Source organism: Neoarius graeffei, chromosome 3, assembly GCF_027579695.1.
Source record: "Neoarius graeffei isolate fNeoGra1 chromosome 3, fNeoGra1.pri, whole genome shotgun sequence".
Taxonomy (NCBI): Eukaryota; Metazoa; Chordata; class Actinopteri; order Siluriformes; family Ariidae; genus Neoarius; species Neoarius graeffei.
Window position 1 is genome coordinate 9,528,480 of NC_083571.1, and position 24,032 is coordinate 9,552,511.

Sequence of the window (24,032 nt, forward strand, 5' to 3'; positions counted from 1 at the left end):
ACGCTGGTTTTTTTTTGCCGATCTAAATGCCTCCAAAGCCTAAAGTACCTGTGCAGCCACCGCGGCCTGCTTCGCACGTTACATCCCCGCCTCGTAGTGATTCTTCTTCTGGTCTGGCTGAAGCCGCAGGCGGCGCTGCTTTCCACGACTTTAAGGCCGAGCTGCTCTCGTCACTCCGTGTTGAGATGTCGGCTATTTTTAAAACTGAGCTTCAGGCTGCCTTGACCGAAAACTTGTCAAATATCAAGGCTGAGCTACAGGCAGTGAAGACTGAATTATCCAGTAGCATTACAAACATCCAGTCCGATGTGTGCACTCTGAAGACTACCGTAGGTGAAATGGAGACATCGCTGTCCTCCTGCGCCGACGACATTACTACCTTACAGGCTAAAGTGGAGCATCTGACAACTGAACTGACGAGATTGGACAATAAATGCGAGGATTTGGAGGCGAGATCGCGGCGCAACAACATACGGCTAGTGGGCATTCCCGAAGACTTTTCCACCTCCTTTACTGCTACAGCTGTTTCCTCTCTGCTCAAGGAGGCCTTTAACCTCGCGAAGGAGCCTCTCGTGGACCGCGCTCATCGTACTCTCCAGCCGAAACCGAAGCCCGGAGAGCGCCCGCGCCCCATAATCGCTCGTCTGCACTACCATACAGACTGTGTGGACATACTGCGCCGAGCCAGGGCTCAGCAACGGATCAAGATTGGAGACATGAGTTTTTCTGTCTTCCCCGACCACACTCCGAGGACGGCCCGTGCCCGAGCCTCCTTTAATGAGGTCCGACGCCAGCTCCGCGAAATACCGGGGATTCGCTTTGGTTTGCTGTACCCGGCGCGCCTCCGGGTCACTCATAACGGTGCAGAGAAGGAGTTTAAATCACCAGAAGAGGCCAGTGCATTCATCAGATCGCTCAGTAGTGAGAGAACCGAGAAATGATACACAACCTTGAGGAAGCAGAGTCAGTTAATATTGACAGTTATTACTTTATTTCATTTGTTTCCTCTTTATTATTCTCATATACGCACAATGTGTGGTTTTCAGTTTTCACTTGGACTTGATTGGTTGTACCGATCTGTCAAATGTTGCTAGGACTGCAGGAGCTCAATCCGAAGCTCGATAGTCATGCTCAAAGCCGCAAGTTTTCGTTTTGGGGATCTGACTCCTTGTGGAGTTAGCACTGGGTTCTCCATCGTTTGGGGATGGGGTCGTTGTAAGTGCAATGGGGCGGGGTGGGGGGTTCAATTTGTAAGTGTGGTGTTTTTTTTTTTTTTTTTTTTATTTTATTCTTTTTTGTGGGTTTTTTTTATTTTTTGCGTTTTTCCCCTCTTTTCCTTCCTTCCCTGGGGGTCCGTTTTCAGTCTATTTCTATCTCTAGGAACTTAACATATGTCCACCAACGCTCGTACTCCTGATATTCCACATATTGGGTCCTCTGTGAGATTTTTGAGCTGGAATATTAAAGGCATGGGGAGTCCAATTAAGAGATCAAGGATATTTGCTCATTTGAAACGTCTTAAAGCTGACCTAGTGTTTCTGCAGGAAACCCACATGCGCGTCAAAGATCAGGTCAGACTTAAATGTTCCTGGGTTTCTGAGGTGTTTCACTCTAATTTCAACTCTAAAGCCAGGGGGGTTGCTATTTTAATTGGTAAGTCAATCCAGTTTTCAGCTTCTAAGGTGATATCAGACAAAAACGGCAGATACTTAATTGTTACAGGCACGCTATTCCATACTCCCGTTTTATTAGTTAACATATATGCCCCCAATTTTGATGATCCACACTTTATGAATAAACTTTTTGAATGTCTTCCCTCATTGAACAACAGCCTTCTTATAATTGGAGGGGACATGAACTGTGTAATTGATCCCAACCTAGACCGCTCTAACCCACAAACTCTGACCCCTTCTTTAATGTCAAGGTCACTTTCAGATTTTATGTCTAAGAACAGTTGCATTGATCCTTGGAGATTTTATAACCCTTGTACCAAGGAATATTCATTTTTCTCTCAGATGCATCAGTCTTTCTCTCGGATTGATTATTATTTTATTGATGCCAAACTAATTCCCAAAGTACTGTCTGTCAATTACCACCCGATTGTTATTTCTGACCATGCTCCTCTTTCTTTAGATATTCAGTTTTCTTCACAACCCCGTTACTCAACACCTTGGAGGTTCAATACATTACTTCTCTCAGATGATAAGTTCACAGAATTTATTGCAACTAAAATTGATGATTATATCTCTATAAATCAGAATGATATGGAACCTGTTTCTTGTTCATTGCTGTGGGAATCATTAAAAGCATACTTGCGGGGACAAATTATTTCCTACTCTGCCCACTTGAATAAGTCCCGTAAAACCAAATTGCAAGAACTCTCTATTAATATCGCCAAATTGGACCAACAACTCGCTACTTGCCCCTCTCCCAGTTTACTTAAACAACGTGTTGATTTACAGACTGAATTTGATCTCATTACCACTAGTGATGCAGAGCGACTTCTCTTACGATCACGCTCCACATATTATGAACATGGCGACAAGGCAAGTCGGCTCCTGGCTCATCAACTACGTCGCCAGGCAGCCTCACGTATGATCCCTCAGATAAAAGATTCATCTGGCTCATTGCATAAGGATCCCATTACCATTAATTCTGTTTTTCACTCATTTTACTCCTCTTTATATACATCTGAATCTTCACCTGACACCACTGAAGTGAATTCATTCCTGGATAGCCTCAATTTTCCTGTGTTAAGCTTAGATGCTGCTAAAAAACTTGACTCCCCATTAACGGTAGAAGAAATCACTCTCGCTGTGAGTAGCATGCAAAATAACAAAGCTCCTGGCCCTGATGGATTCCCAGTTGAATTTTTTAAGAGATTTCAGGAAAAACTGCTCCCTTTACTGCATGCTCTTTATAAAGAATCACTGGAACATGGCACTCTCCCTCCCACTTTAAGGCAAGCCTCCATAAGTCTCCTCTTAAAAAAAGATAAGGATCCAAATCTCTGCAGCTCATACAGACCTCTCTCATTAATAAATGTAGATGCTAAGATCCTTGCTAAAGCTTTGGCCTGTCGCCTGGAAAACATTGTACCAACTATTGTCTCACATGAGCAAACTGGATTTGTTAAGGGGCGGCAGTTATTTTTTAATGTCCGCACACTCCTAAATATTATTTATTCTAAAACTACCACAACAACACCCGAAGCAGTAATCTCGGTTGATGCAGAAAAAGCTTTCGACAGGGTTGAATGGGACTATTTATTTACTATACTAAAGAAATTTGGACTGGGAAATGGGTTCATTTCATGGATACGTCTCCTTTATACATCTCCACAAGCAAGCATCTCCACTAATGGCATCCAATCCAGTTTTTTTACTCTAACCCGTGGTACCAGACAGGGGTGTCCCCTATCTCCTCTATTGTTCGCACTAGCTATAGAGCCCTTGTCAATCTTTCTGAGGTCCTCCTCAACTTTTAGAGGGATCTCACGATTGGGCACAGAATTTAAGTTGTCACTTTATGCTGATGATTTATTGTTATATGTCTCAGATCCTGTCCTTTCCATTCCCACAATTTTATCTGCTTTCCAGAGATTTGGATCATTCTCAGGCTATAAAGTGAATATCTCTAAAAGTGAATGCTATCCTATTAATGCTTCAGCATCACAGCTTACACAGTCAGATATCCCTTTTAAGATGAATCTGTCTGGCTTTAGGTATCTTGGGATCAGCGTTACTAGAACGTTAAAGTCACTTTTTTCTGCTAATTTTTTACCTTTAATGTCTAAAATTAAATCTGACTTCCAAAGATGGAGAAGCTTGCCTCTCTCGTTAATTGGAAGAATTCACGCAGTTAAAATGAACATTTTGCCCAAATTTCTATTTTTGTTCCATTGTCTCCCACTTTTCCTGCCAAAGCAGTTTTTTAAAACAATTGATCAAACTATTTCTGATTTCTTATGGTGTGGAAAGGCTCCCAGGATCCGTAAATCCATACTTCAGAGATGTAAATTCAATGGTGGATTGACACTTCCGAATTTCCAACTGTATTATTGGGCGGCACATATTCATAAAATTTCATTTTGGTTCAAATCTACCAATCTGCCATGGTGCAACTTGGAGGCACAGTCATGTGTTTCATCCTCCTTACCTGCTTTACTTACCTCTTCTATTCCATCTAACCCCTCTGGCTTTACAAATAATCAAGTGGTTCTCTCCACACTTAAAATTTGGTATCAATTTAGGAAGCACTTCAAATTTAAGTCAGCGTCTACATTAGCTCCTTTACTGAAGAATAATTTATTTCAACCTCCGTTTACAGATTCAACCTTTCTTGCATGGCATAATAAAGGCCTGAAATGTTTTAAAGACCTTTACAAGGATGGTATTTTTCGCAGCTTTATAGATCTCTCAAAAGAATTTCATCTCCCACCTTCTCATCTCTTTCGATACTTTCAAATTAGACACTGCGCTAAAGCTTTGTTTCCAGTTTTTCCTTCCTTACCGCCTACTCTACACTGGGAGGTGTTTTTAAACCGCGATCCACTTCAAAAATCATTTATTTCTAAAGTTTATAACGAACTTCTTTCTTTTGATTGCTCGCCAGTTACTAAAGTTAAGACTGCCTGGGAAGATGAACTGGATCTAAACTTGGAGGATGACTGGTGGGACACTGCTCTTAAGAAAATTCACACAAGCTCATCCTGTGCTCGTCTCACACTTATACAGTTTAAAGTACTGTTTAGAGTCCATTTTTCCAAAGCTCGATTGTCTCAAATCTATCCCAGTATTGCTGACAAATGCGACAAATGTCATGCCTCATCCTGCAATTTAACCCATATGTTCTACTCTTGTCCGCTACTCTCTTGCTTCTGGTTGAATTATTTTGATACCATGTCTAAAATACTATCAGTGACCATAAAAGTCTCCCCCCATGTTGCTATATTCGGGCTCCCAGAGGACCATAACCGGTTTACCTCTCATCAATTGGATATTTTAGCTTTTACTTCCTTACTGGCAAGACGCCACCTTCTACTCCACTGGAAGTCGACTAAAGCTCCCTCGAGTCGTCAGTGGCTCAGTGACGTCATGTCTTTTCTAAAGTTGGAAAAGATCAGATATTCAGTGAACGGTAACTCTGCTAAATTTTATAACAAGTGGCTTCCCTTTCTTACATTCTTCCACTCTCTCCAGTCTCTGCCCCCTAACTGACGGACCCTCTCGTTCCCTTTTTTTTTTTTTTTTTTTTCCCCTTTTGGTTTTATTTGTACTGTGTAGCTTTAATATTTTAATTATTTCATAATAGAATCTCGTTATCAATTTTTATTTTTTTTTTTTTTTGAATTGTGTAATGTTCTTGTTTGTATGAAAAAAAAAATCCTAATAAAAATATTAAAAAAAAAAAAAACATCCAGAATATTACCATCTCAGTCAGCAGTTCTGTTCGAAGGAGCTCAAGTTTACACCCCGCTACCTTTTTACAACCTCGTTTCCAAAAAAAATTGGGATGCTGCGTAAAATGTAAATAAAAACAATGCGATGATTTGCAAATCATGGAAGCCCTATATTTCACTGAAAATAGTACAAAGACAACATGTATCAAATGTTGAAACTAAGAGATTTGTTTCTTTAAAAAATATATGTTCGTTTTGATTGATGCCAGCAACACGTTTCAAAAAATTTGGGACTGGGGCATGTTTACCACTGTGTTGCATCACCTCTACTTTTAACAACTGAGGAGGCCAGTTAGTGTAGTTTTGAAAGAGAAATGTTGTCCCATTCTTGCCTGATATACAATTTCAGTTGCTCAACAGTTCGGGGTCTCCTTTGTCGTATTTTGCGCTTCATAATGCACCAAATGTTTTAAATGAGAGACAGGTCTGGACTGCAGGCAGGCCAGTTTAGCACCCGGACTCTCTTACTACAGAGCCATGCAATTTTAATATGTGCAGAAAGCAGTTTGGTATTGTCTTGCTGAAAGAAGGAAGGTCTTCCCTGAAAAAGATTTTGTCTGGATGGCAGCATATTGCTCTGAAACATGTATATATCATTCAGCATTAATGATGCCTTCCCAGATGTACAAGGTACCCATGCCATGTGCACTAATGCCCCCTCATACCATCACAGATGCTGGCTTTTGAAGTGTGTACTGATGATAAGCCGGATGGTCCCTCTCCTATTTAGCCTGGAGGACGTGGTGCCCATGATTTCTAAAAAGAATTTCTACTTTTGATTCGTCAGACCTCGGGACAGATTTCCTCGTATTTCTCCTTTGCTGGTTTTTCATAATTTTGGATTTATTTTTGAGACAAGATTAATGTAAGATATTGATTTGACCTGTGTAGCATGTGTCCTTTTTAAAAATTTGAAACAAAAACAAATGAATGCAAAATGCATGTTCGTAAGCATTCACTTTTTATCCCTTTTTAAAATTTTATGATTTAGGAACATCTATCCTCAATGTCTTTTGGGTGTGTAAACTTTTGCACTGAGCTATATTATGGAATCAATTTTGTGTCAAAATGTTCATACAATAATTTTGAAATATCAAACAAAAACGACAAATCAAAATACAAAAAAACAAAGTCAATTTTTTTTTTAGACTGGCAAACAAATTATTCATGTAATCGTGCAAAATATCAGTCTATTACTCTTCAGAAACCTTTTATTTTTGTTCCGCGTCTTTCTCAGTTTTGTTTGACGTAATTTATTTTGGTTGCGATTCCAGCTTTCTCGTTTGCGCTCCCTGACTTTCTGCTTGCAGTTTTGGCACAAACTTCACGTGTGGGCGGGCTGTCCAGGAACGCATTCCCATTGGGTAACTTGTGTTTGACTGACAGCTACGCTCAGCCATTCCCTACTCGGATTTTGGCGGACTGTTTGACGAGTGACCGATCCATTGACGGTAAACAAGGATGGAGTGGACTTCAGTGGCGACTATGATATTGAATTTACACTTTGTTGAATTAATTCAATATCATAGTCGCCACTGAAGTCCACTCGATCCTTGCTTACCGTCAATGGATCGGTCACTCGTCAAACAGTGACTGCAACAGCTTCCGGGGGAATGGCTGAGTGTAGCTGTCAGTCAAACACAAGTTAGCCAATGGGAATGTATTCCAGGACAGCCCACCCACACGTCAAGTTTGTGCCAAAACTGCAAGCAAAAAGTCAGGGAGCGCAAACGAGAAAGCTGGAATCGCAACCAAAATAAATTCCGTCAAACAAAACTGAGGAAGACGTGGAACAAAAATAAAAGGTTTCTGAAGAGTAATAGACTGATATTTTGCACGATTACACGAATAATTTGTTTGCCAGTCTAAAAAAAATTGACTTTTTGTTTTTTTTGTATTTTGATTTGTCATTTTTGTTTGATATTTCAAAAGTATTGTATGAACATTTTGGCACAAAATTGATTCCATACTATATCATCACGGTTCTCATGAACTGGTTTAAGTTTATTTGAATACGTTGTCGTATCTCTGTCACTAAAGATCCCACAGATCAAACAGGAGCAGCCGGAAGCAGGAGAGGAGAGAAAAAACAAGGCGGAGCACAAAGACGCCGGCGCTGATCACCTCCAGAACATCACAAAGACTCTTCAGGTCAGTGGAAATGTAAGTATGTGATCAGTTTGGCTCCTGGACAGATCAAGGTGATTGCAGATGTCTAAAAATATCTTACAGATTGGAAGGAATGATTAAAAAAATGACAGTGTATCAGACTAATAGCATGATGAACTTACCAGGGCTGAAGGATGGAAATGAAAGCGGTGTAACACTGCAGTGGCATGATTATTATTTTCTTAAATGAAGATTAATTTTTTAATCCTCTCTTCTAATTAACCTTCTGAATTAACAGTCGGAGTATTTACAAGTTAGAATTTTGGTAGCTTTTCAAACATCCCTAAATGTTCAACCTGGAAGTGACACAATTCCCAACATCAGCAAAAATTAAATTCTTAGAATAGGACTTTTAGTTCATATTTCAGCTTTTAAACTTCACTGACTTCTTAAGTTCTATTAACCCTCTGGGGTCGAGAGCCTCGCTGGCAAAGCTCGACAGGTTTAGAATGAGTAGGTCGTTTGTTTAGATACAACCCCGATTCCAAAAAAGTTGGGACAAAGTACAAATTGTAAATAAAAACGGAATGCAATAATTTACAAATCTCAAAAACTGATATTGTATTCACAATAGAACATAGACAACATATCAAATGTCGAAAGTGAGACATTTTGAAATTTCATGCCAAATATTGGCTCATTTGAAATTTCATGACAGCAACACATCTCAAAGTTGGGACAGGGGCAATAAGAGGCTGGAAAAGTTAAAGGTACAAAAAAGGAACAGCTGGAGGACCAAATTGCAACTCATTAGGTCAATTGGCAATAGGTCATTAACATGACTGGGTATAAAAAGAGCATCTTGGAGTGGCAGCGGCTCTCAGAAGTAAAGATGGGAAGAGGATCACCAATCCCCCTAATTCTGCGCCGACAAATAGTGGAGCAATATCAGAAAGGAGTTCGACAGTGTAAAATTGCAAAGAGTTTGAACATATCATCTACAGTGCATAATATCATCAAAAGATTCAGAGAATCTGGAAGAATCTCTGTGCGTAAGAGTCAAGGCCGGAAAACCATACTGGGTGCCCGTGATCTTCGGGCCCTTAGACGGCACTGCATCACATACAGGCATGCTTCTGTATTGGAAATCACAAAATGGGCTCAGGAATATTTCCAGAGAACATTATCTGTGAACACAATTCACCGTGCCATCCGCCGTTGCCAGCTAAAACTCTATAGTTCAAAGAAGAAGCCATGTCTAGACATGATCCAGAAGCGCAGACGTCTTCTCTGGGCCAAGGCTCATTTAAAATGGACTGTGGCAAAGTGGAAAACTGTTCTGTGGTCAGACGAATCAAAATTTGAAGTTCTTTATGGAAATCAGGGACGCCATGTCATTCGGACTAAAGAGGAGAAGGACGACCCAAGTTATCAGCGCTCAGTTCAGAAGCCTGCATCTCTGATGGTATGGGGTTGCATTAGTGCGTGTGGCATGGGCAGCTTATACATCTGGTAAGACCCCATCAATGCTGAAAGGTATATCCAGGTTCTAGAGCAACATATGCTCCCATCCAGACGACGTCTCTTTCAGGGAAGACCTTGCATTTTCCAACATGACAATGCCAAACCACATACTGCATCAATTACAGCATCATGGCTGCGTAGAAGAAGGGTCCAGGTACTGAACTGGCCAGCCTGCAGTCCAGATCTTTCACCCATAGAAAACATTTGGCGCATCATAAAACGGAAGATACGACAAAAAAGACCTAAGGTAGTTGAGCAACTAGAATCCTACATTAGACAAGAATGGGTTAACATTCCTATCCCTAAACTTGAGCAACTTGTCTCCTCAGTCCCCAGACGTTTACAGACTGTTGTAAAGAGAAAAGGGGATGTCTCACAGTGGGGAAACATGGCCTTGTCCCAACTTTTTTTGAGATGTGTTGTTGTCATGAAATTTAAAATCACCTAATTTTTCTCTTTAAATGATATATTTTCTCAGTTTAAACATTTGACATGTCATTTATGTTCTATTCTGAATAAAATATGAAATTTTGAAACTTCCACATCATTGCATTCCGTTTTTATTTACAATTTGTACTTTGTCCCAACTTTTTTGGAATCGGGGTTGTAAATATCTTCGAGTTTTTATCATACAAGCACGATAAACATATTGATAAACGTTATACTTGATGCTTTCCTATGTGCCCACTGCCAAATAATATTAGTTTTTAAATTACCTAAATTAGATGAAACATAAAACTTGTCACCTTACCCCGTCACACCGGAGTCGGAGCGCTTACACATTCATAAAAGACTATTCACATGGCAACGCCATGATATTCACTTTCACTCTTTCGGTTTCGATTGGTTTCTCTTTCGTGGTGGGAACGCCCATCGTAAACAGGATCGAATCAGTCAGCCATAGTTTAGGTTGTTTGGAGGTAAACATGGCACACGGATTTTATCCGCTTCGGATGATTCAGGACAGCGATTCAATTCAATCTTGAGAACTGCGACACTGAATATGAGCGGTGCCTGGTTTTTGTTTTTTTTTAACTTCAACTTGATCCAGCTGAAGATCAACTTGAGTAAGTGTAAATATTTCTCCTGTTTATTATGAGGTTTCCTGTGCAGACACAGGAAAAATGACTGAGCATTTTTTTCCAGAGTTAAAAGTATTTTCCTCAAAAATAGTCAATTTTGCTCTACTTTGAGCTTGGAGAGTAAAATTTGGAGTGGGAGCAAAATTACAGAGTTGGTTGTGGGCGGCACGGTGGTGTAGTGGTTAGCGCTGTCGCCTCACAGCAAGAAGGTCCGGGTTCGAGCCCCGTGGCCGGCGAGGGCCTTTGTGTGGAGTTTGCATGTTCTCCCCGTGTCCGCGTGGGTTTCCTCCGGGTGCTCCGGTTTCCCCCACAGTCCAAAGACATGCAGGTTAGGTTAACTGGTGACACTAAATTGACCGTAGGTGTGAATGTGAGTGTGAATGGTTGTCTGTGTCTATGTGTCAGCCCTGTGATGACCTGGCGACTTGTCCAGGGTGTACCCTGCCTTTCGCCCATAGTCAGCTGGGATAGGCTCCAGCTCGCCTGCGACCGTGTAGAACAGGATAAAGCAGCTAGAGATAATGAGATGAGTTGGTTGTGGCTGTGAACTGAGTAAAATAGTACAAGAGTTAATTTCAAGACACACTGAAGAGTCAAATACCAAAATAAAGTCAAATACCAAAATAAAGTAAAATACCAGATAAATGAAGCTGTTGTAAAAAGCAGTTTTAGAACTGTGTTGGAATGTGTGAAAAAACATGACCTTACCCATTGGCACGAACCATTTTGATCACTTGACCTGATGAGATTAAGAGATGACAGTGGGAGGGGTTTTCACTCTTCTCATTGAATGGAATGGAATTTTTTACTCTTCTCATTGAATACCCCTCCCATTGCCAACCCTTTATCCCACAACAATAAGACACAAATTTTTTTGATGGCCAGTTAATTGTCCAAATCAATGAAACAGATTTTAAGTTTTTGTGCTTAATACATTCCTAAGACTGAACAGAATCGCCTCAAGTGACCAAGAACGGGTCACCCCAAATTTTTTTTGTGTGCATGTGGTTGTTTGTTCGTTATAAACAGGCTGTCGTGTTTTATAACTTTGTTACACCACAGTGCTGTTAAACTCTCCATTCTGATTGGTCAGAAGGTTTGGATTAATTTTCTATCACTGTAAATTCTGAAATGTTATCTAAAGCTGTTACTGTAGTAACAGCATACACAAGGACATATGGTGTATGAGCCATGTAATCTTCAAATAATAAGCAAACTAAAAATGTTTATTTCGCAAAGAAAATGAGTAATTGTTACAGATGTATGACAGTCATTTTGTGAATGTACAATACAAATAAATGTAGCTATAAATGGATAAAAAGCATGTTATTGGTTAATAAGTAAAGAATTATAATAATTGGTGAATTGTTGATGTGTAAAGAAGAATCAAAACACTTTGAGAGGTGCCGTCGTTGAAAAATAATCAACTTCTAGATGGTAACGGGTTTTTGTTTTTTCTCCCTCTAATACGCAACAAGCGCCCCCAAGTGTTTGTCCTTGCGCAACATGTTGTAAGTGATGTGCATCTAGAAAATGTTATACACTGCAACCCCGCTATAACAAACTCTCTTGCTACGAACTTTCTCATGTAAGTTCGTGTCCCTCGCCTTTTAATGACAAGGAGTCGGAGTCTTCAAGACAACATGACCGTGTCATGTCCATGCGCACTGTGCGCTCCAAGTGCTAATGCACGTGGATGTGACATAGTGATGTTTTTTTTGAAGGCTCGGACTCACTGTCACCATGTGTGCGCAGCACCGTTCAAACTAATTACTATGCACCTGTTCTGGATTAGAGCACAATCACAGCACGCACTTACAGTATAAGGACTCTTTAAACACACAGACTTGAAGTACGTATACGCGCTGTACTGAGTGTCTAACATTACCAAGCCTTTGTATCTGTGTTGCCTTTCTGGTTTTGATTTTGTTTTATGTATTTGGACTCTGCCTTTCGTCTTTGCCTCGCCCATTCTGTTTGTGTCTCACGTGACCATTGACCGTTTCACAAATCTGCCTTTGTCTTACGTTTTTGACCTGTTTGCCTGCTTGTTTGTAAATAAACACTCTTCCTCCAATTACATCCATCGTTCGCCTGCTTACATACACACTGAGCCATGCGCTCCTCCTCTTCCCACTAGAGACAAACAATAAGTAATCAAGTCCGAAGTCGAGTTAACAATACGTCTTAACGCCTTAAAACAAAGGCTTAACTAGCCTCGCTTAGGTGTCGATCGCTAATAATTATCGAGAACGAAGATCAAATTATCGATAAAGGAACAAAATGACTGCTGATACCGCTAAACTTAACATCTAGTTAAAGCGCACCGGAGGCGTTTTTATACCCCCTGCCCAACCCTGTGGCACAACATAAATGACTTCATCTGTGATTTGCAACACATTAACTGAATGGTGAAGATTTAGAAAACTGAGCGAGTCAGTGAGCGGACAGTGACACAATATGATACACCAGTAATCGCCGTCATTTCCATAACAGACGAAGAAATAATCACCTCCGTTCATGATCCTTTAACTCAGTCAGTGAACTGCGATATAGTGACTCAGAAGGAGAAATTCGTAATCAGGAGAATGTGCCTAAAATTTCACATATAACAAGTGTTTGGTGTGACAAATGGGCCCATTTTAGTATTACGAACTATTTGGACGTCGCCCAAGTGCCCCTTTTCCACCACAGCAGTTCCAGGGCTGGTTCGGGGCCAGTGCTTAGTTTGGAACCGGGTTTTCTGTTTCCACTGACAAAGAACTGGCTTTGGGGCCAGAAAAACCGGTTCCAGGCTAGCACCAACTCTCTGCTGGGCCAGAGGAAAGAACCGCTTACGTCAGCGGGGGGGCGGAGTTGTTAAGACCAAAACCGCGAAAGATCGCCATTTTTAAGCGACGAGAAGCAGCAGCTGTACAAACGCGAAGTCATTTATTATTATTATTGTTGTTGCTGCTGCTGCTTCTTCCGTGTTGTTTTTGCTTCGATATTCGCTCCAAGGTTTATGCAAACACAGCAACGTAACTGACGTATACAGCGACGTAACTGACGTGGCTTCCCTTAGCACCCCGAACTATGGAAAAGCAAACTGATTCTCAGCTGGCTCGCAAGTTGAACGAGTTGTGAACCAGCCCTGGAACTGATTTGGTGGAAAAGGGGTAAAGGAGGAGTTCATTATAGTGGGGTTTCAGTGTATTTACAAAGCTGTCCTTTATGGCAGGATCATGGTGTATGCCCCTAGTTGCGATGCAGTACTATGTGTTTGCTGCTTTGTAGCTTTCTCTTTAAAGAGTAGCGGAATCCTGACTCTAAATTAAATTAATAATGTTATGTTCAGAGAACTGTATGGATTATATCCATAGCTGATGGCTTTTATTGCTGTTTTGGATCTGGTTTAAATGACTGAACCGTCACTTTTTCAGGAGGGGAAAGTGTTGGTGCTGAGCAACCCAAATGTCGTGGCTTTGGATGAGGTAACTGTAATGAGGCAGGAAACACGGACTCCTCCTTTCTTTACTCCAAAACCACGTGAGACTGCAGGGAGGAGAAACGCACCGTCAAATGTCCCGAAGAGTCAAGGAGAACCCGAGGGCATATTTCCCTGCAAGAAGTGCAGCAGGTGAGTGGAGTGTGTGCGTGAGAGAGACTAACTCTTGGCATTGAAATCGGATCATTCTTGGACCTCATTTCTCACAAACAGAGGAATACGCTGTCTGCCCTCTTCCACATACATGAGCTCACAGACACCGATGATTGGTTAGTGTTGTGATTGGCGAGAAAGAGAAAGCGGAAGTAACCAGTCCTTCCTACTTTATGGTAACCTATCAACTACTAAGTAAGTTGAGTGTTATGGAGAACAAAAGTGTATTGATGTTCATCTTTAAAAAAAAAAAAAAAAACTTGATAGTGTAAATGTTTCCGTCCTCGTTGGCCATGCCTCAGCCAGAAAATTAATGTAGGGGAGGGGATGAGATATCACAGTGTGATTTGTAAAAATGTTGATGCATTTAAATATTTATTCAGAATTTCATTTCATTATTTAAGGCGAAACGGGATAAATCCATGCCCTGGTTTGGTTAATCCTATATGCACTAGCACCCAGCAAAATGTGATTAAACACGTTTTACAGGTTGTGTTTATTTGACTCTTGGCTCCTTTTATGAACATCATTATCACATAATTAGCTGAGTTGAAATGTACGTTATGTTAAACAAATACCCAACCACCACTGTCACCTGATTTTTGAATGGGGGAAAAAAAATAAATCCCACATCTGTTTCATAATTTATACATAAACGAAAGGAGTTGCAAATGAAACCTGTTCGGAGGATATGAACGAGGTTGGTGGCACTAATCGAACATGTACTAACCCCATTTCCAGAAAAGTTGAGAAATCTCTCTTTCAAAATGCAAAAAACAAAAATCTGTTTGTTAATTCACGTGAACCTTTATTTAACTGACAAAAGGTCAGAAAAGTCCACATTTCAGCTTGTTTTCAGGAAAACTGAGTGCCGAGTTCTCTGTACCAGAGGTGAACACGACCATCCAGTTTGTTATCAGAGAAAGGTGTCTGTGAAGAAACTCAGTCGTCCAGGTACATAGTAATCTGTGGTTGGTTGAAAAGAGCAACTGGACTTGCTTGACGATTCCTAAAGGCATCCTCAGTTCCTCAGAACTGAGGATGCCTTTAGGAATCGTCAAGCAAGTCCAGTTGCTCTTTTCAACCAACCACAGAGAAAGGTGCAAAAGCCAGCAACTGTGATGGCATGTGGGGCATCAGTGCCCACAGCATGGGTGAGTTGTGTGTGCGCGCGCGCGCATGTGAAGCAGCATTGTAGTACTTGAGTCCGACTCATGCCCTAATTTTAAGTACTCGTAACCTCGATTTGGACTTGAGCACTGATGACTTGGACTCGTACATTAACTGCATTCGGACTCGTAAATTTGAGACGAGGACTCTGATTTTTTTTTTTCTTTTTTTTTGTAACATGCAATGATAATTTGGCATAAGATATTTATATTTATATCTACATTAATTTTCATACTAATTTCGTGCAAGAGAATGCACATTCACCTGTTCATATGTCATGTTCAGGAATAAACAAATGTTAATGGTGCTAAAATGCCTGGAGAGAACGCCCCTAGGATTGTCTGCTTTATTTATACAGACTTCTTGTGCAGTGGGAAAAAATGCACTGCTATGTGTTCCATATGTAGAAGAACTATCGAGGATACGACGGGGACAACCTCGAACTTCAATCGTCATTTGGCGAGACTCCACCCAGAGAAGGAAGTGACACGCTATGTTCATTGCTCTGTTGATAGTGGGCAGGGCTTGCTTGCTGACTGATGAACTAGCCAGTGTTAACCCTCTCTCATGTTATTTGCCCTGTTGATAGTGGGCGGGGCTTGCTGAGCGATGAACAAGCTTTTTATCTGTAGCCTGTTAACTAAAATGGGGCAGTCGAGTAGTAACGTTAGTCCGACGCAGTAGCAGAGACAGTTTCACATAAAGGCAGCAACAGCCACCGTCAAATGGTGTGGATGGAGTCTTGTTGTCGGATACGACTTGGATCAATAGTGGACTCAACTCGAAATTTTCTTTTAATGACTTGGACTTGACTTGGACTCAGACTCGAGGTTTAGTGACTCGACTACAACACTGGTGTGATGGTACTGCTGATGCAGAGACGTACAGTATATTGGGATTTTAGAGAGACATGTTCATCAAGGCGACATCTCTTCCCGGGAAGTCCACGCTTATTTGAGCAGGACAATGCCAAGCCTCAGTCTGCACAGGCAGACTGAGGCTTGGCATTGTCCTGCTCAAATAAGCGTGGCAGTGTGGCTTTGTTGACACAGAGTGCGTGTGCTTGACTGGCCTGCTGCCAGTCCAGATCTGTCTCCTATTGAGAATGTATGTGGCATCATGAAGAGGAGAATCAGACAACAGTGATCACAGACTGTTGAACAACTGAAGTCTAGCAAGAATAGACAAAAATTCAGATTGTAAAACTGCAACAATTTGTGTCCTCAGATCCCATATGATCAGAAAGTGTTATTAAAGGAAAGGTGATGTAACACAATGTCTCTGTGCCAACTTTTTTTTTTTTTGAGTGTGTTGCAGGCATAAAATTCTAACTTGGTTTATATTTACAAAATACAGTTAAGTTGGTCAGTAAAACTATTGAAAATCTTTTCTTTGTACTTTTGTCAGTGAAATAAAGGTTCACACGAATGAACAAATGACATTTTTGTTTTCAATGCATTTTGGAAAATATCCCGACTTTTCTGGAAATGGGGTTAGTACATATAAGGATGAATTTATGCATTGCTTTAATCGTATCACCTGACCTTTGACCACAAGCTGGCATTGTGGTTAGCGTCTTTGCCTCTCGATCAGGAGATCACGAGTTCTACTCGTGGTTGGGTCATACCAAAGATCATCAAAATGGTATCTACTGCCATCTGGTGAGGCATGCTGCAATACAGATGTGAGTAGTTTACCAAAGGACCAGCCCCCCACTGTAACCCTAGGTATATAATAGGCGAGAAGCAGAGGACTATGGAAATGGAGATCGGTGCCGCACCCATGCGCCTCAAGAGAAACTGCCTGGGAAGACCAGATCCTGGCATGAGAAGGACTTTGACTTATCACCTGAAATGAAATGCCATCAATACTGGGCTGCTGTAAATGTATCCCTGGGAATACATTTCCATATCACCTAATTGGACAGCTCTATGGTCATACCATCCAAAGAAATTTTGGTCTGGTTCTAGACAATCAGCTTTCATGAAGCCCAAATTATTCATGTAAGTTTCTTCTTCAGAATCTCGGAAGGATCCAGCTGTTTCTCTTCAGAGGTCACTCAGGGGCCTGTTTAGTCTCAAGATATGGCTACAGTGTGATCCTGGCAAGTCTCCATTCGACAGAACTTTCAGTGTCCTCATGTTCTCCAGCATCACCCCACTGCTGTGTTTATAGCCGTCCATGTTGCATTTAAAACACTGATGCTTGCCTAAAGACCCAAACCCAGATCATTCCACACTTCTCAAGACACTTATCAAACCCCGTGCTGTACTGTGCTCAGTCCCTACCCACTGTTCCTCAAGACACTGGGAAGTCATGAATCAAGTCTGTTTTCTGTTCTGGCAGCCAGGAGGTGGAGTGAACTTCTCCTGAGTGCTCAAACAGCCGGGTCACTGGCTGAAGAGCCACCTCTTTAGTAAACAAGCTCTAAACAAGCAAGCACTAAACCTAACCTGGAGGAAAGGAAAACCAACCACACCTTGACATGTTCAACTCCCTGTCAAACAGAGTATTGGCTTATTGGTATTCTTGCACCCTTGGATTAACATTTCCAGCATTGTATGTTGTGAAACACTTATAGCAGGCTGCTGGGGGGGTGAGATGAAATGGAGCTACTGTTACCATTATTGTCCTGATTGTTTTGTTCCACTTATACGACAGCAATATACTTTTTATCCATTAATTGTTGCATTTAATGCTCTGGAATATCCATGGAAGGTATTAGTTTTCGTTATCACTTAGGGTGTACAGTTCTGGATATACAGTGATTTCCTTCACGAGCTTCTCTATTTCTCTTTCTTGAAATGTACAAGATGAAAAACAGCAGTTTGTCATGTTACAGAGAACTTAGAAATCACTAGATCATCTTTCCTGAAGACTTTTCCATAGCGGAAAACCGTTAGAAAACCCTGACACTGGAGACTCCTTCCGTAAATGTTACATAAACATCTCACAGAAAACCTCGCCGTAGCAATAATTATATTTTTCTATATTAAAGAACACTTTTTTTTTTATTTGCTAATTATTAGATTTGTTTATTTGAGATTGTCCTCCATACAAGACCTTGTAAATGAGTTAATACTATAGACCCTTCCCACTGACGTCACCGGAAACCGGAAGTAAACAAACCCTGCGCCATATTGGAAGACCAACAAACTCGTGATTAGGGGGAAATAACGGCAGCGCGCGGAATTTAAACCCACGAGGCACTTGATTCATCATAAACCTACAATGGTAAACTTTTGTGCTGTGTTAGGGTGTTCCAACAAAGCTGATGGGAAAGGTGAAAAGAAGTCTTTCTACAGAATACCAGCTGTGATTGAGACACAAGCAAACCAAGGAGCTTTCTGCCAGGAGACAGAGAATAAGTGCATTACTGAGTGTCTGTGAGCAAAGGAGAGCCTGAACGTTGCAGGCCCTCTATTGGCTGTTTATTGGTTGTTTGTAAAAATGTATCAATTGTTGCCCTTCCCACGGGAATCATCGCGGGCTCGAGAGACGAGACCTGACGAGTTAGTTCGTTGGTAGCAGAACAAAATGTCTGGACACAAATCGGGTTTTCAGAAAAGGAAAGAAAATAAACGCAGGGTCGAAAATACAAAAAAGGAGGCAGAAAAAGCAAAACAAGTTAAGGTAGGACAAATGGTTACTTTTCTGAGGCAGCCCACCGTGGCTGCAGGCTTTCAGTTGTGTCATTGAATGGTTACTTTTCTGAGGCAGCCCGCCGTGGCTGCCTGCAGCCTTATTTATTATAGCCCATTTAGTTAAAATAGTTGATTTAAAATGTTTATAGTTATGTGATGGTTGTCCTCAGTGTTCGAACTATGCCGATATTTTCGGGGGGTCCCTTTTTTTCCCTGGGGGGGGGGGGGGGGGGGTGCTTGCGCTTGTCTCGGAGCGCGGATCTCCAAACACATGAGAAGCCTATCTTACGCACATCACGCGGACTCCACACCTCCACACACGCATCGCGTCTGAAGTCATAACTCATCAGGGGAAATCATGTCCGCATTGGCATGTTCAAAAAACGACCTCGCGTCAACAATGATACCACACGCAAGAAAAAAAAAAAAAACAGTCAGGCTACTCAACAACCAACCTGGCAGCAGCAGTCGTCATATCGGTTTATTTTATCTTTGATGTAAACACAACACTTCGGATATGCAAATGCTTCCCGTTACACACGATTGCTATGTCAATAAACATCATTTTGCCAATATTTTAGAGACCCCCCAACATTTCCCAAATCACGTTTTCAAGGGATCTCATGTCTGTTTCAGGGGATCTCGGATCCCCCAAGTACCCCCGTAGTTTGAACACTGGTTGTCCTGATTTAGACTGGTGTTTTTTTTTTGTTTTTTTTTGGGGGGGGTTGTGCGATGTTGCACCCGGGTCCAGATTAGGGCAGAACCGGCCCTGGCTACATTTCAGGTGTAGTTTGTTTTATGTATGTATGTACTTGCATAGATGTGTACTTGGTCTTCCAATATGGCGACTACCGAAATCTCGCGGCGCGGTGACATCATGCGGGAACCCTCTATAGATACAAAAACTACTGGCAGAGCTGCTGTTATTTAACAATTATTCACTCAAAGTGAAGTAAAATATCGGTGATTATTATACACACAGGACACTTTTTCGGTGGAATAAAAACGTGTTCTATTCCCTTCTAGCAGGTTTCATTCATTTGGTTTGATAGCATGCGATGTTGTTAGCATATCGCTTATCCTATGTGTATTACGTCACTCTGCCCAATGGAGAGTGAGTATTGAATACAGTTTACGATATTGTACGGTTGTCAAGACAACATGATGTCACACATCAGAGACGTAAAACTTCTGTGCTAGCAAGTGACTGGGACAGTTTGTAAACAAACATGGCCGCCATGTTTGCATCGTTAAGTATGGAAGCTTTTGAGAGAATTTTGAAAGAGAAAGATGTGTTGAACACCCAAAAGGAATGTGTATTATTAATAATAATAATGATGGCTGGTTTTTTTTTTTCATGGTATATCTGATATACCACAAAAAAAAGCCAGCCAATATTATTTAAATCCTCACCAAGATGAAGTCGAGGTTATTCTTCACCGATATTCACTGAGCCTGAGGCAGATAATTTGTTTTAGTATAAATACGCAAGTGATTTTTTTTTTAATGTTTAAAAAATCGTATTTAAAAAATTTATTTCAAACTTCAAAAGCTGCATGTAAATGTAATAAAGGCGCGGTGCAGACTTGTCACTTATCTACACCGAGTCACATAAAATCCTTTGTTCTGAAATCGATAAAATAAACCACAATTCCACCTTCCCTTTGAATAGTTTTAGACCAAACTTCGTAGCATCTTTAGTGCTTTTAGGAACAGCATGTTCTTTCATCATTTGTAATTCCGCCTCACTTGCGCTACAGTGACGAAGCGATTGGCCAACATTTTGCTGAGTTGCTCGAGGTGATTATCGAGAAATAGTCAGTTTCTCGACCAGTTTTCTGGAATCACCTGCGTATTTATCGGAAAGAAAAGTGATCAACGCTTTTTCAGAACGATCAGATTGAGAATTTATCAACGTTGTGTTGTGGTGGAAATGTTTCTATGTGGTTTCTCGAAGGCCTGGATTTCAGAACTTTCTAATAACGTTTTTGGACCATTTTCCGACAGGGTGTTTTACAAAGTGAAGAGCCGCAGCGCGCACATGAAGAGCCACGCCGAGCAGGAGAAGAAAGCAGCGGCTCAGCGGCAGAGAGAGGAAGAGGAGCGGCTGGCGGCGATGGCCAGGCTCAAGGCAGCAGAGACGGAGAGGTTTGAGGATGATAGCGACCCTGAAGAGTATGTCATCGAGCCGGACAACGAGAGAGATGATGACTGGAGATGATAACTTTTTTTTTTTTCTTGATTGAAGCGGTGCCACTTAAGTCAAATCGATTCCAGATCCAATGGATTCTTTATTACCCAATAACCAAAGAGATAACGTGAATGTAATATTAGTTTTTGTTTGTTTTTTGGATGATATGCTGTAACATACTGTACCATCTTAACATGAATATTTTCTTTTCATTAAGAAAAGAAGTCCGAATGTAGACTGAACAGACTACACGACCTTTGCTCCCTTTTATTTCCCCCCACTTCCAGATAATACAGCAAAGTTTTTAGAGCAACTTTTGTAATAACTTGGGGAATATTTTCTATGAATGTCTGATTTATATAACTTTACATATTATGTTAAATAATACTGTGGTTTTTTATTGATTTACGAAAAGGATTATTCAGGCAAAAAGACAAGATATTATAATCAAAGAAATTGTATTTTGTACTATTTTATTGTCTTATCAGCTCAAGGATACACTATTATTTTGATCTTTAATCCAGAAAAGTAAGGGTAATTTTCAATCAGATGTATTTTGTATATGAAAATTATAAATAGTCGAAAATATATATTGACTTCTGTGTATTTTGTAATTGATATTTATACAAAGTATAAAAAAAAAAATTGTGCAGTTTAACATTTTAGTGACTTAAGAAGTGATCTTGTGGCTGTTAAACTAAGCACTTCATACACTAAACGATATGTATGATTAGGGACCTAACGCCATGTAACAGCTGTTCATCCAAAAACATTGTCCTTTCTTTGTGTACAGTGACTTATTCTGTCTTTGACTTTTTTAGAAACTACATAAACACAACCTAAGCCTTAAGTATTGGAGGGAAGTTTTCAGAACAGGTGAAATAAATGCATTAAAAACAAAACACTGTTCTATTGTGTAATGTGACAATAAGTGAAAAATCTGGAATCTGTCTACCGTCTTCCACATACCTACAGTAACGTCCAGTCAAATGCTGCACTAACATGATACTTTTATTTGTTTATGCCTGAAACTATGCTATGTGCAATGAAGCTCATCATAGTTCATGGTTCTATGTTCTTCCCCGTCCATATTTTGTTCCTCTGGGTTCTCTGGTTTCCTCCAACCTCCCAAAAACATGCTAGTAGGTGGATTGGTGACTCTAAATTGACCTATGTGTGAATAAGTATGTGCCTTGTGCTCTTGACTAGCATCCTGTCCAAGGTTGCTATTTGCCATAGAAACCTTGATTTAAACTTAAATAAAAACAGCAGGGTAGTCCAATCAGTGGCTATATGCCTCTACTATCAAATGGAACCTTGTTATGCATAGTGTTTTGCAAAAGTATTCATTCCCCTTGGTGTTTGTCCTGTTTTGTCACATTAAAAGCAGGAATTGAAATGAAATTGGGGGGGGAGCACCATTTGATTTACACATGCCTACCACTTTAAAGGGTGCAAATAATTTTTTTATTAATTAAGATGAAAAAACAAAAATCTTAGAGTGGGCATAGTTATCCCCCCCCCCCAGTAGCGGAGATTGGGGGGGGCTGCGGCGTGAACAATCCAGGGCCTCACCACTGGGGGGGCCCACTGGTCGGGATTTTTTTTAAAAATACAGTTTATTGACCACATGTCCATTCAGAATTATTTACAACAAAATTGTTCAATAAAAATATATTATGTAGACTGGGTTAGGCATAGTTTTTGTCTGTTTCTTTTCTTTAAAAAGGATGGGATAGTTGTCCCTTTAACATGTTAAATGAGTTTGCAAAGTTGTTGTTTGCTTGTTTGACCGGAATAGGCAGCTATGATCAAAGTTTTTTTTCTGAAATAAACATATATTAAATATTTTGGTTTGTACTGCATGTTACATGTGTGAATGGAAAGGTTGCTGAAATTACGCTAGTGTAAGCCAACGTTTATAATTGGCTAGTATAATAGACTGTTTGGGCTACTGCAACATATCACTGGGGGGGGGCCCAAACATCTCCCGGCCCCCCTGACACAATACCCGAGCTCCGCCCCTGCCCCCCCTCAAAAAAAGTCAATAGATTTGTAGAGCCACCTTTTGCTGCAATTCCAGCTGCAGGTCTCTTGGGGTATGTCTCTATTAGCTTAGCACATCTAGCCACTGGGATTTTTGCTTATTCTTCAAGGCAAAACTGCTCCAACTCCTTCAAGTTAGATGGGTTGCGTTGGTCTACAGCAATCTTCAAGTTATGCCACAGATTCTCAATTGGATTGAGGTCTGGGCTTTAATTAGGCCATTCCAAGACATTTAAATGTTTCCCTTTAAACCACTCCAGTGTAGCTTTAGCAGTATGTTTAGGGTCACCTGCTGGAACGTGAACTTTTGTCCCAGTCTCAAACCTCTGGCTGACTCAAACAGGTTTTCCTTCAGTGTTTGCCCAGTGTTTAGTGCCATCCATCTTTCCTGTCCCTGCAGATGGAAAAATATCCCCACAGTATCATGCTGCCCCCACCATGCTTCACTGTAGGAATGGTGTTCTCAGGGTGTTCGGTTTGCGCCACACATGGCATTTCCCATGATGGCCAAAAAGATCAATTTTAGTCTCATTTGACCAGAGAATCTTCTTCCATGTGTTTGGGGAGTCTGCCACATGCTGTTGGGTAAACTCCAAACATGTTTTCTTAAGCAATGGCTTTTTTCTGGCCACTCTTCCATAAAGCCTCGCCCACTCTATGGAGTGTACGGCTTAAAAGTGGTCCTATGGACAGGTACTCCCATCTCCGCTGTGGATCTCTGCAGCTCCTTCAGTGTTATCATTGGTGTCTTTGTTGCATCTCTGATTAATGCCCTCCTTGCCCAGTCTGAGAGTTTTGGTGGGCAGGGCCTTCTCTTGTCAGGTTTGTAGTGGTGCCATATTCTTTCCATTTTGCTATAATGGATTTAATGGTGCTCTGTGGGATATTCAAAGTTTGGAATAGTTTTTTTTATAACTCAACCCTGATCTATACTTCTCCACAACTTTGTCTCTGACCTGTTTGGAGGCTCCTTGGTTCTCATGTTGCTTGCTTAGTAGTGTTGCAGAGTCAGGGTCCTTCCAGAACAGGTTGATTTATACAGACATCATGTGACAGATCATATGACACTTTGATTACACACAGGTGGTGCTTAACCAACTAATTATGTGACTTATGAAGTGAATTGGTTGGACCAGCTCTTATTTAGAGGTCTTATACCAAA

General features: G+C 40.9%; 1 protein-coding gene across 3 annotated transcripts in view; it reads left to right on the forward strand.

Moving 5' to 3' along the window:
* Window positions 1-21,726, forward strand: part of mideasa (mitotic deacetylase associated SANT domain protein a) — a 58,859-nt gene extending 37,133 nt beyond the window's left edge. For 2 of the 3 annotated variants that reach the window (XM_060916364.1, XM_060916366.1), the window contains 3 exons: window positions 7,502-7,624; window positions 13,599-13,795; window positions 20,641-21,726. In XM_060916364.1, coding sequence (XP_060772347.1) covers window positions 7,502-7,624; window positions 13,599-13,795; window positions 20,641-20,854 — 534 coding nt within the window. In that variant the 3' untranslated portion in view covers window positions 20,855-21,726. The remainder of the gene's footprint in view (window positions 1-7,501; window positions 7,625-13,598; window positions 13,796-20,640) is intronic. The other variant, XM_060916365.1, reaches the window with a different exon arrangement.
* Window positions 21,727-24,032: the final 2,306 nt, after the last annotated feature.